Source organism: Paramacrobiotus metropolitanus, unplaced genomic scaffold (genome assembly GCF_019649055.1).
Source record: "Paramacrobiotus metropolitanus isolate TYO unplaced genomic scaffold, Prichtersi_v1.0 Parri_scaffold0000004, whole genome shotgun sequence".
NCBI lineage: Eukaryota > Metazoa > Tardigrada > Eutardigrada > Parachela > Macrobiotidae > Paramacrobiotus > Paramacrobiotus metropolitanus.
The window spans coordinates 2,053,756-2,065,449 of record NW_026570224.1 but is presented as its reverse complement, the minus strand read 5'-3'; the positions used below and the strand labels follow the sequence as shown (position 1 = coordinate 2,065,449).

Sequence of the window (11,694 nt, the reverse complement as noted above, 5' to 3'; positions counted from 1 at the left end):
GTCGAGAACATCTACCAGCCAAATCCCCACGGAATTCTGGTGCCATGTCGGAATCACTGATCGACTTGCTTGGCAAACTGGATGAACGCTTTGGAACTCATACATACGTTCCCACATCTGGCAACAAAAACGTATTCGACCTCATCATCCCCGTTATTCGTAAACTGGTGGCGGAATCTTCGTTGTTGTCGGCACGGGTGACTTCTCTGGAATCGGAAAACAGCAAACTGAAGAAAGAACTCGACGATGAGCGCCAAATACGAGCAGGCGGCGACGCGGACCTACTAAATCGATGAAGACGAAGGCCACATTCACCAAATCGATTTAGATCAAAAGCAGATGTTGGGACCCTCGACGACAAAATTGAAGGATTAAAAAAATTAACGGATTGCTCGAAACAGTAAACGAACTGGTGGCGTGGAAAGAAGCCTTTACCGAAGAACCTGAAATCATCAAATTACAAATGGCGGCGAACCCGGATACGGCAGACAGAATGCGCAACCAGCCTCTACCAGACGAAGTTATGCAAGCGTGGCCGATCACCGACGTGAATTTTGGAAAGGTGGCCAAGAAATTACTATAGCCAGCCCTCTCACCGCCGTTTTTATGGAAATAGTATTATGGACACGGAAAATGGGCAAACAGACCACGTGCTAATGCCGACAACAGATATAGAAGAGGCCGAAAATACCAACGCACCTGCAAAGCCAGACCCACAAACCGTCCGAGCATTTAAATCTGCTCTACAGGAACACATCCCATGTGAAAGCCGGACATTCGCACTAAAAAATGTTAAGCCGGGCCATGGGAAGTCAGTGATCATGACGTTTCCTACTCGAGCGGACTACGACAAAGTAAGGCCGAAATAATTCATGACGAAAGTCTGAAATGCTCTGTGTCTGAGCCTAAGAAGAAGATGCCTCGTTTAATTGTTCGCAAGTAGATAAGGCCGTAACCAAACTGAATTTCTGGAAAAATTGATCATTCAAAATTCTTTGGAATACTTTCGAAAATTTGAAAATTGTCGTAAAATTGGAGAGCGGAAATGAAAGCATTAACATACGCGTTTGTAATTGAAACAAGCAGTGGCGCCGCGGATTATTTGTTGAAAAGGGGAAGGTTACAATTGATTTTGAACTATGTCCAGTTGAAGAGCATTTCCATGTAATTCAGTGCGGCAACTGCTGTCGTTACGGGCACCGAAAGGAGACATGCACTCTTAACACAATGCGGTTTTGTATTGAGTCTCACCGGTTTGAAAACTGTAATTGCAATTGGGAGGATACTCCGAAATGTGTCAACTGCGTCAGTTCAGGAAAACAAACAGAAGAAAACCCACACCACGCGTTTGACCATAAGCGATGTCCTGTTTATCACGATACCAGAGTGAAGGTCAGTAAAATTCTAAAATCCCGTACGTTTCAAAAAACTAGCTTCGAAAACGAATAACGAATACATATTATTTGTATGAAAAAGGCGGCAAGTTCTTCTATAAAAGGGATGCTGGTTACAGTCTTGAAAGAAGTGCGCATGTACAGTCCTGGAAGAGAATTCTCTGTAGGTCAGGTTATTGGGCCTCGCAAATAATCGAGAGCAATGGTATCCGGGTTGATAGCCGGACACTTGAAAACCAAACAGAATATAGCACAACAAAATTTTACGAAATCGAAAAAATATACGGTAAGAAGAGCCACGCTGTTAGATAGAGAACGAAATAACTCGTGTGCAAGTCTTATAGATAACTGTAGACAGTGTGCCGTTACTCCACAAGCTGAACTATTTGAGCGTCAATCGGGATCGTTTTGTACTACAGATACTAAAGCTGAATACAGATGGCGTCAATCGGAATTTCAAATTAACGATCGGCTGAGCTTAACGGAGCAGTGCGATATTAACGAAAAAATTTGTCGGGCTACCAAATGTGTCAACGGAACGTAATCGTAGTACCGAACGATCTGTCGGGCTACTCAATTGGTCAACGGAAGAGCGGTAATATCAGTGGTACACGTGCAACCAGAAACTTGCACACGCGGTTATCGATAGTCTATCTGAACGTTAACGGATTAAAGAACGTTCGCTTTGTTCGAAAACGACTTCAGTGAATTCATCAAAAAACACGATGTGGTTGTACTTGTTGAAACACATCTAAAAAACAAACACGAAATAAAGCAAGTATCCGGCTATCAGACGGTGTCCAAAGTGCGAACGAATTTTGCCGGGGAGGAATCGCAGTGTATGTTAAAAGTGAATTCAAGTCCTGTACTGTCTACGAGCAAGAATCTTATGGTGATATTTTAGCGGTAAAATAAATGTTTCTGCAAACGAAAACGTTGTCGTGGTCTGTGTTTACTGCCGCCGCTCAATTCGGTTGTCAACGTTGATGACAATGAAAGTTTTGAAAAACTTACGGAAATAGTTCAGCGCGCAAGGGCTGAAAGTTACGTACTGTTATGCGGTGACTTTAATGCACGTATAGCAAATCTAAAGCCAAAGCTTTGGAAAGCGGATGTAAACCGGGAAAATGAATCAGGAAGTATCGAATACGTCAATTTACAGAACGTGGATACACAGGCTACTCGACCGACAGCTCGAGGTAGAAAACTTGTTGAATTTTGCAGTGTAAACGGTATGACACCGCTTAATGGGTTGCAGTACTTTGAAAAATCATTTCCATCAAAATTTACTTGCACATTATAACGGTCACTCAGTCGTCGACTATTTGATAGTTTATCAACAGAGCGTGGAAAAGATTTTGGAGTTCGACATCTTAGAAAATCTTGATTTTTCAGATCATTTACCGCTCAGAATATTGTTAAACATGGACATCGCGAGGTCAATCAAAAACACCAAGAAGAAGGAAAGTGATATGCACCCGTTTTTAACGATGAACATTGAAAGTGTATTATGCTTTTTATTCAGTGGTAATAACTTCCAGCACAACAATTATGGCGATATATCCTTGTTTAACAGCGTTGTCGAATATGTGCGGGCGAACATTCGAAACAGAAAATACCTTTCGATCCCTTTACACCAGAACTCCAGGTATTACAGAACGAAATTCTTGAGCTTAAGAACGTCAAAATACAGTGCTGGAAAATTATGACTGCAAATAACACTGAAGAAACACGTGAGGTTTTGGTCGGCCAGGAAGAAGTTCCGAAAAAAGTTTTGCAATACAACAGCATTTACGAGCGGATATATTGGAAAAAGTGAAACATTTACAGCGCGAGAACCCAAAAATGTTTTGGAAAATGTTAAGCTTCAGGAAAAATGAAGACAGTTGTACTTCCGTTGTTCCTATCAGCTTGAATGACCTATACGAGTATTTTAAACAAAAGGCTTCCTATGATTCTGCGGTAAGTAAAACACCACATATTAACCTTTCACCTTCGATACCAGTCCTCGATTCTGAAATAACTGTGAACGAAATCCAACGAGTAGTCGCAAAAGTAGCCGCCAAGCAGCAGCGGCTCATTTCCGTTGTGCACTGAAATTTTCAAAAAATGTGTAAAATCAGCAGTTTTGCAAATCCTAGCAAATACGTTTAATCACGTATTTGAATCTGGCATTATTCCACAAGAATGGTTGAACGGCACACTTACACCGGTACCGAAACCAGGAAAAGCCCACAGTCCAGAAAATTGTCGTCCGGTAGTTGTCGAACCACTGCCCATGCGTTTGCTGTCATCAATCTTGGCGAAGCGAATCGAACTGTGGGCGCACATCGAAGATGACCAGGGTGGGTTTCGAGAAGGCAGGAACACTTTGACCAAATATACATACTGCATCATCTGCGAAAAATACGCTTTTCGTAAAAGCCGATTTTTCTTGCTTTATCGATTTTTCTAGTGCGTTTGACACAGTTTGTCACCAGAAGTTATGGGAACGTTTGACTGAGTTAGGAATTTCGTTAAAAATGTTAAGATTTTTGAAAAACATGTATGGAGCGGCAAAAAACTGCGTAAAATGGAACAAAGAATCGTCAGATCTTTCCCGTTAGAAAAGGGTGTTAGGCAGGGCGATCCGTCATCAGGAATGTTGTTCGATCTATACGTTGACCCTTTAACAAAATATGTAAGAGAAGGGCGTGTAACAGATATTGCACTGGGAGATCTCCCTGTGTACCTCCTGAAGTTTGCCGATGATATCGTATTGATAAGCGAAAACGAAGAGGAACTGTTGATTTCGGTAGATCGATTAAGTCAGTTTGCACAAGAACACGAGCTGATAATTAACTACGCCAAATCGTTTTGTATGGTGGCGAAAGGTGCTATTCGAAGACAAATTTCCTGCCACATTGAAATCGATGGTCGAAAATTAGAACAGGTTCCAGAATTTCGGTATCTAGGTTTCGTGTTAAACGAACAATGCGATCTTAAGAAGTCTGCTAAGCATTTAACAGAGCGGGTAAAAAATGGGATACAACATGGCAATACAGAAAGTATCAGGGATAAAAACCGGGTTCACATGGAAGACTGCACAAATAATTTTCGAAGCAGTCGTGGGAAGCGTGCTAACCTATGGCTCGGAATTATGCGGAAAACAGCGAAATTGACAAAGTGCAGATCAACTTTGCCAAGCGAATTTTCAGTCTCAGAAGCACTACGAACACCGATGCAATTTTGTACCTTTTGAATCTGCTACCACTCAGTCTCAGACAAGTACGTCAGCAGATGCGGTTTTTCGAAAAGCTCAGTCGCGCAAACTCAGGACGTTTCTACGAGCGGCTTTTGAGAGCATTTTGGTTGGCAAAAGCAGAAAGAGATGCTGGATAAAAAATGCGCTTAGGGAATTACCGGAAGAAATCGAAATTAACCTAACAAACACGGTCCAAGATATTCGTAATCAGCTGGCACAGCTGAATTCAGCTGGACATAATGACGAGACTCGAGAAAACATTCGGGCGAATCTATTTAAGTCGGTACAGGATAATGCTGCCAGGAGCAGCAGGTTGCATTTTATTTCAGTGTCTACCGGTAAGCGGAGAAGTGGACTTGTTGAAAACGATGCCTGTGATAATAAGCGAAACTGGGTAAAATGTTGACTTCCGGTCACTATCTGGCTGTGGAAACAGGAAGATGGAACGGTTTGTCACGAGAGAGCGGATATGTAACTTCTGTGAGGTCGTGGAAGACGAGTATCATGCACTGAATGAATGTCCGGATACTTTCCACACAGGGAAACTAAGAGCGACTAGCTTTCCATGACCTTTCAATACCGGATGGCGAGCTAGTGGAAACAATGCAGAACTTACTACGAAAAAGGACACGCCGACGGAGCACGATAAAACGCTGTTCTTTTGTTTAAGCAATTTTTTTAACCAGATCTTGAAAGATAGCCGCAAAGTATTTTGCGGCGAATTGTTACTGCTGCCTGTGTAAAGCTTTCTGCAACTAAAATGCAGTTGAATCCATAAACTCACCTTCCTTTTGTTTTACGTACATCATGTTTTACATCGCCTTTTGTTTTACGTTTTACATTGTTAACTTGTTATGTTTGATACTATTTTCTTGACATCATCGATGTTTGTTCTGCAAAAGCTATAATTTTACACCTAATCATACGGCACAACGCATGGTGTGCCCCTGCCAGAAGAAATCTGGGGGAATAAAGTTGTCTTGTCTTGTCTTGCATACTGCTGATACGCTGGCTCTGAACCGGATGTACGTGTGTGCACTCGGTAAGCACTCGTACATCCACTGCTGAATATACCTGCAAGGTGGCTGCATACACTGGCAAATACATACAAAATACGTATCACTGGGCGATCCTCCGCAAGGCGGTACGAGACGTCTATAGCCTGACCACCTCCACGAAGTCTCTCTCAGAGCGTCCAAAATCATGAAACGCTCCTCTTCACAATCAGCAGCATCTGACGATAGTGCCCACCGCTCCTTTTGGCAGTTTTGCTGCAGTGGTGCCTTGTTGAACTTTTTTCGCGATTGCAGGCTGAGGCTTGCAGCTGAGTAGCTGACACTGCTTCCTGTTTCGTTCCAGTCACTTGAAAATTTTAAATTTCGACGTTTTTAATGTATTTTCGGTTGAGCTTTATAATTTTTTTCATGCGTAAATTTTTTAGCGCATCTTCTGTCGATTCGTTTCAGCAAAATACCCAACGACTGAGCCACTGAGCAGTCTGATCTGTTGGTGACAACTAGGCGTTCGTAGTTGACGTTTTTCGGACCTGCGGAGTTAGTGAACCATCGTCTCCTGTTGTCTTCTAAAGGTTAGATGGAACAGGAACCAGTCTGTCTGTGCGATTACTTCCTTCCCGAAAATAACTTTGATAAGCTGTAACCCTGGACATATGTATAAATTCGTTTCGTTATTAGTTCTCTTCGTTCTCAATTGAATTAATTATAGTAAAGCGTTACGGAAGAATTGTTATGATTTCGTGAGAACTGTGGTTTATTGGCTTGCTAAGTTCTCGTTTGCCTACATGGTTCTTGTTGCAGCATTGTTAGCGTTGCTTTTCGACATTGACAATGCCTCCGCGAGGGAACCCAGGAGAAAACCATACGAAGAACATTTCCAGTCTGACAGGCAAGGCCATTCGTCATGCCGAGGATGAAGGTGAAACCAGCGTCAAGAAACGCCGTTACGGCAATGTTCTAGTCGCTCCGACGCCGGACATCACGGCCAGTTCAACGGATGAGAGTGACGTGACTGAGGTGTTTCCCAGTGAACGCAGATGGAGAAGCTTTGCCACGGAGTACAATTGCCATGTCCGATTGGCCAGTGTAGCGCTCAAAGGTACCGTTTTGTCTTTTACGAGTAGACTGAGGCTGTGTTACTTACTGAGTTACACAGCTTGTCTTTTTGCAGTTTGACTTTCTGATTTTAATCTCTCAGATTTTTGTTTAATTTGTTTTGTTGTTAATTGTTTTTATTTTAAGTATGCTGCCAGTTGTTTATGCAGTCGTAGGTTTGTCTTTTATGCTTTTTTTACAGGCGTGTGCATCAAAGTCCACTTGAAAGAGAATCATGAAGACAACGAATGGATGATCGTTATCGAAGATACCAAAGAATTCCCAGACGGATTGCAGATCAGTGCGCTCGCGGTTGAGCACTTTGCGTACGTTGAGAAGTCGCTGTTCATCATTACACCGACCGCCGAATTCTTCCAGCGTACCTTGGACAATGCTCCCGCCATCGCTGATCTCCTTCAAAACGGTGACGACGCTTTGATTCGCTGCATTTTGATTACATTTGACAAAGACTCTTCCGATTTATTTGCGAAGTTTGGACGAAAAGTTAGGGAAGGGCGCATTCATGCTGTGAAGTTGTCAGAGGAGGACGGAAAAAGGTGCCTGAAGGAAGCCATTGGTGCTGACGCCAAACTGGCCAAGGCGGTTGCGTCTTTGTCGCAGTCAAAGGCTGCGGAATCGACCGTGAACGTGCTGGAGTCGGAGCAGTCGGCGCCGTCGTGCCCGAATCCATTCAGTATTCTCGTGGATTTGCTTGGAGTAGCGGCATTTCTGGGAAAAGAAGCAATACTCTGTTTTGTGCCGACGAAGAGAGCTCTGAAAATTTTTCCCAGTAAGTACGCTCGTCCAAAGAGTTATATGTGTGTGGACGCTAGTAAATTTGAATACTACCAGTATGATCACAACACCGGCGCTTTTCACTTGTCCATCAATGACAACAGCGCTGCAGATATCGCACAGGAGCTGATTAAATTGTCTGACGCAAAAGATCTTATGGAACCAGGTGTTAAATGTCGTGGATCCGCTATCCGTGCAATTTTGAACGAGACTGTTAACCCTGTTTGGCTGGGAGAGACTTTAGATTCTCTAGGGATTCCTCATGAGGAGCTTCCGAAGGATAATTTGGCCAAAGCCCTTTTTCCGAATATTAAAGACATAGGACTTCCTCGTGCTCTTCATGTTAATGGGACGTCAGTGAAAGGTCCATTGGATGATATTGTACCGGTGGATAACTCTTTACAACCCGAAAAGTCGCATTTGAATCCTGTTTCTGTCCCCACTAGACCCAATAAACCCAAGACCATTTGGCCTACAATGGTTTCTGCGCCAAAGGATGTTCGGCAGTCAAATGGATTGCTACCACCGTCAAACATAGATCTTCGTATGTTTGATACATCCCAGCATCCATCATTGCGTAAAGACACTTCGAACGCTGCACGAAACCCGAAATTAAGCCGTAGTGTTCATGTACCGACTGCACCACGACAACGAACTCTCAGAAATGATTCTACAAAGGAGAACAAGAAGATGCGAACGATTGAAAATGAGCTGCCTGGATCTCTTTATTCTTATGAATCTCGGCCGGTGGCGGTTATACCGCTTTCCTCGCAACGAGCTCGCTTGAATGCTCGCTCGAATCCACAGATCAGTGTTACTGTTGCGCAGTCTGATAAATCAGTTACCAAACTGATCATCGATACCAAATACCTTCAAAATCCATTTAAGAAGTCGATAATTGATGCCCTGATTGAGCGAATGGAGCAAGCGACTGTGTCCGGCAATCCTCGTCGCTCGATTACTTCCGGGTCGCAAAGTAATGCCATTGTCCCGAATCCAATTGTCAGCAACGGCGACCCCGTCTGCATTGATCTGTCGGAGGACGATGAGCCGAACTCGAGCGGCAGTGGGGATCTCATGGGAAGTAGTGCATTTGTGGCTGAATGTCCAGATGGGGCGCATGAAATTTTTCGTGATGTACATTTGTTTGATTCGGTTAAGCTGGGCAATGGAGAGATCACCGCCGGAGAAATCTTTCAGCTTGCCAAAGGACAGCAGCTGGGCGATGGTGTGGTTCAGTTCCTGTTAGAATTCTTCGATATGAGTACCCCGCGATCCGATCGTATTCATGTTTTCAGCTATTTTTTCTTCCAAAGCTATTTGGGTGCCGTGGGTCGAGAGAATCAGTCGTTCACTGTCATGACCGAAGCAGTTTACCGGCGTCTACTGGATCATACGCGCAAAGTGGATCTGTTCAGCTGTCGATATTTGGTGATTCCCGTGCTTAAAGAGTAGGTTTCAATTTACTAGTGATTAGACCTTTATTACTGCAGCTTATAAATGAGAAAACTTACCGGGTATGTTGTTATTTTTGCGTAAAAAGTGTTAGATTACTTACTGACTTCGCACGTTGGGCTTTTGGTATTCTTTTTAGTTCGTCAAAGTTTGGGCTGGTTAACTCCAGTTTGGTAGCGCAAATACAAATGGCAAATTTTTGCCAGATAAGTTATTTCATAGTTGGCAGGTAAATGTGCATGCATTGTTCTATCTGCGCGGTATTTATTTTAGCCAGCATTGGTATCTGGCCATTGTGTGCAGTCCCAACCCTTTAATGGAGGCTGAAACGAAAAAACGGCTCCAAGCAGAAACAGTGCCTGGTAATTATGGATTCCCTTGTTTCATCCGGTGCGGGAACGCGCCATAAGGAAACCTTCACCCTAATCCAGCTATGGCTGGAGAAAGAGTACGAGCAAAAGTTCAAGAAAGCACATTCCTTTGCGCCTAAACTCTATCCCCGCATGATCGTGTCCATTCCTCAGCAGCAAAACGGCGTAGATTGTGGCGTTTTTATGCTTCAAGCGTGCAACATTTTTCTGAAGGATCAACCAGTTTTTCATCCAACAAAGGTCAAGGATAATATCTTTTCTGGGCGCAGTCCCAAGGTTCCAGAGTGGTTTGGAGCGGATGTGGTCTGTGTGCAGAAAATGCGATTGCAGTTTCTGCATTTTTATTACCACATTGCATGTTGGAAAAAACATTTTGGTGAGTACCCTACAACTGAATCTTCAAAACAATTTAATCTGAGGCGGAATTGAAAGTGAGGTAATTTACTTGACTGTTCGAAATTTACTATGACTTCGTCCGATTGAATTAAGCGCTAGTAGTGTATGTGTGTAAATGATCAACTTACAGTAGTTTGTGCATAACTTACCGTGCTTCTTGTCTAACAATAAGCTTACTGTGCGGCTCATCCTCCATTTACTGTACGAAAATGTGATTGTACTCATTGTAGTGTACCGGGATGATTATATTCCTACATTAATTGACGAAGTTGGGCAAGAAAATGAGTTGATGGATCAGGCGACTCGAACCGCTTCGTACGATGACATCGAACCTTCAAAACCAGAGACAGGTAGAATTTCTCCCATAAAATCAAGCTGATTGTTTTACAGAATGTTAACACATACGGATTCTAACAGATACATAGGCTTACAAGATACAAGTTAAAATCAGTGCCTTGTTAAATGTTACATTTTATGCTAGCTGTTCGTAAAATCAAATGGCTTTTCTTATTACTTGAATTGAAAAATGTTTGCTTGACAATTCAGTTAACTAGTTCTTAAAGTAGGTGCAGTACGCACAAGTAGTCAGTATGTAGAATCAGTGTAAAGTTGCCAAATTCTGTATTAGCACAGTGTATCGCTTACTGGGGAATTATATCGTGTTAGTTCATTTTTGTGTTTACATTTTATTTCGAATGTGTGGATGATTTTTCTTTTATGGGTTTCTTAGAACGGAAAATGGGTGAATCTTTGTCTGCGCCCAAACCTGGCGCTGTACCGCAGCCAGCGGCTGTGCCGGTCGCTGAAAGTTTTGCTAAGATTTATCAGACTGTCCAAACCTTGCACAAACACGGAGTGCTGACACCGGCCGACCAAGATTTGTACATGAGGGCTGGATATCTGCCTACTCCAGCGCAGCAGCAGAAGACAACGTACACTCCGGCCGAAAAGCTGAAAATTGTCCTAGAGCGCCGAAAACAACGACGACTACAAGTAGAGAAGGAAGCCCGTGAAGCTGTTCAGAAGGAGCAAGAGAAGACAGCGGAAGAAATGTATCAAGAATTTTTAGACTCTTAACAGTAGCGGGTCTGTCCTGGTGATGATACTTAATTGTCTTGGTTGACCGAACAAAACATGTTTTTTTTAAATCGTGTAGTCGCTTCAGTAATTTTGTCGAATCTTCCCTTATCCAGAAGCTACTGTAAACTGCGTCGAGGTTTTTAGTGTTATTGTGTTAAACAGAAATGGTTCCTGCTTTTGTGTACGTATCTTTTTTGCCCAAGGTTCTCTGTGTTAATTTTAGAATGCTGCAGTTACGGCACTTTACGAATAACGTCTTCGGAAAAATGCTATGTGAATTTGATATGTGTCAACTATGTGTAGGTACCGCGCCAACTACCGATCGCGATTACTACTTTTAATATTTCATAGAATGATTCCGTAACAAAAAAATTCTACCGGCATTGCAAGATCTATGATACTAAAGATTCTCAAAATCAAAAGAATTTAACAACACAACAAAATAATGGCACTTGGAAGGTATGCCGATTCCCAAAACACCGAGTACATTCACCTCGGCGCACCAAGATGGCCGAGCCGGTATTCCTGTTGCAGCTCAGAAAACCAACCAGCTGATCCCGGGCGCACGTCAACGTAATGCACTATCGTCCCAAACAAGCAAAAAATTAAACTCCATTTACAGTTTTGCGACTGTACAATTCGGCGACATCCGCTTAAGGGGAAATTATATGGGCGGAGGGCCGGAAAATTTCAGAGCAGGATTGAAAGACGAAGCAAAGTAGTTGCTAAATAGGCAACTAAACTCGTCATCTGTCATGGGGATTAGCGATGCAAAACCCAGAAGAATCAGTGCCAAAGCTTGCATGGGCAGAGCGCGGCGCAGTACGGACCACACGGTTGGGTTGCTG

The 11,694-nt window shown here is 43.1% G+C and overlaps 2 protein-coding genes across 6 annotated transcripts in view; one reads left to right on the top strand and one right to left on the bottom strand.

Moving 5' to 3' along the window:
• Positions 1–5,748: 5,748 nt before the first annotated feature.
• LOC129580655 (uncharacterized) lies at positions 5,749–11,315 on the top strand. Its single transcript, XM_055471274.1, has 6 exons — positions 5,749–6,226; positions 6,456–6,753; positions 6,952–8,995; positions 9,273–9,746; positions 9,997–10,116; positions 10,497–11,315. The coding sequence occupies exons 2-4, from the start codon at positions 6,486–6,488 to the stop codon at positions 9,406–9,408; spliced, it is 2,448 nt and encodes an 815-aa protein (XP_055327249.1). The 5' UTR covers positions 5,749–6,226; positions 6,456–6,485; the 3' UTR covers positions 9,409–9,746; positions 9,997–10,116; positions 10,497–11,315.
• Positions 11,171–11,694, bottom strand: part of LOC129580654 (titin-like) — a 34,608-nt gene continuing 34,084 nt past the window's right edge. For all 5 annotated transcript variants that reach the window (XM_055471270.1, XM_055471271.1, XM_055471269.1 and 2 more), the window contains one exon: positions 11,171–11,691. In XM_055471270.1, the coding sequence (XP_055327245.1) occupies positions 11,511–11,691 (181 nt within the window). In that variant the 3' untranslated portion in view covers positions 11,171–11,510. The remainder of the gene's footprint in view (positions 11,692–11,694) is intronic.

Excerpts from the sequence above, each read along its gene's own strand:
- LOC129580655 (XM_055471274.1), top strand. The coding sequence starts at position 6,486 with ATGCCTCCGCGAGGGAACCCAGGAGAAAACCATACGAAGAACATTTCC. Across the intron at positions 6,754-6,951 it reads GGCCAGTGTAGCGCTCAAAG|GCGTGTGCATCAAAGTCCAC; the intron begins GTACCGTTTTGT and ends CTTTTTTTACAG. Across the intron at positions 8,996-9,272 it reads GTGATTCCCGTGCTTAAAGA|CCAGCATTGGTATCTGGCCA; the intron begins GTAGGTTTCAAT and ends TATTTATTTTAG.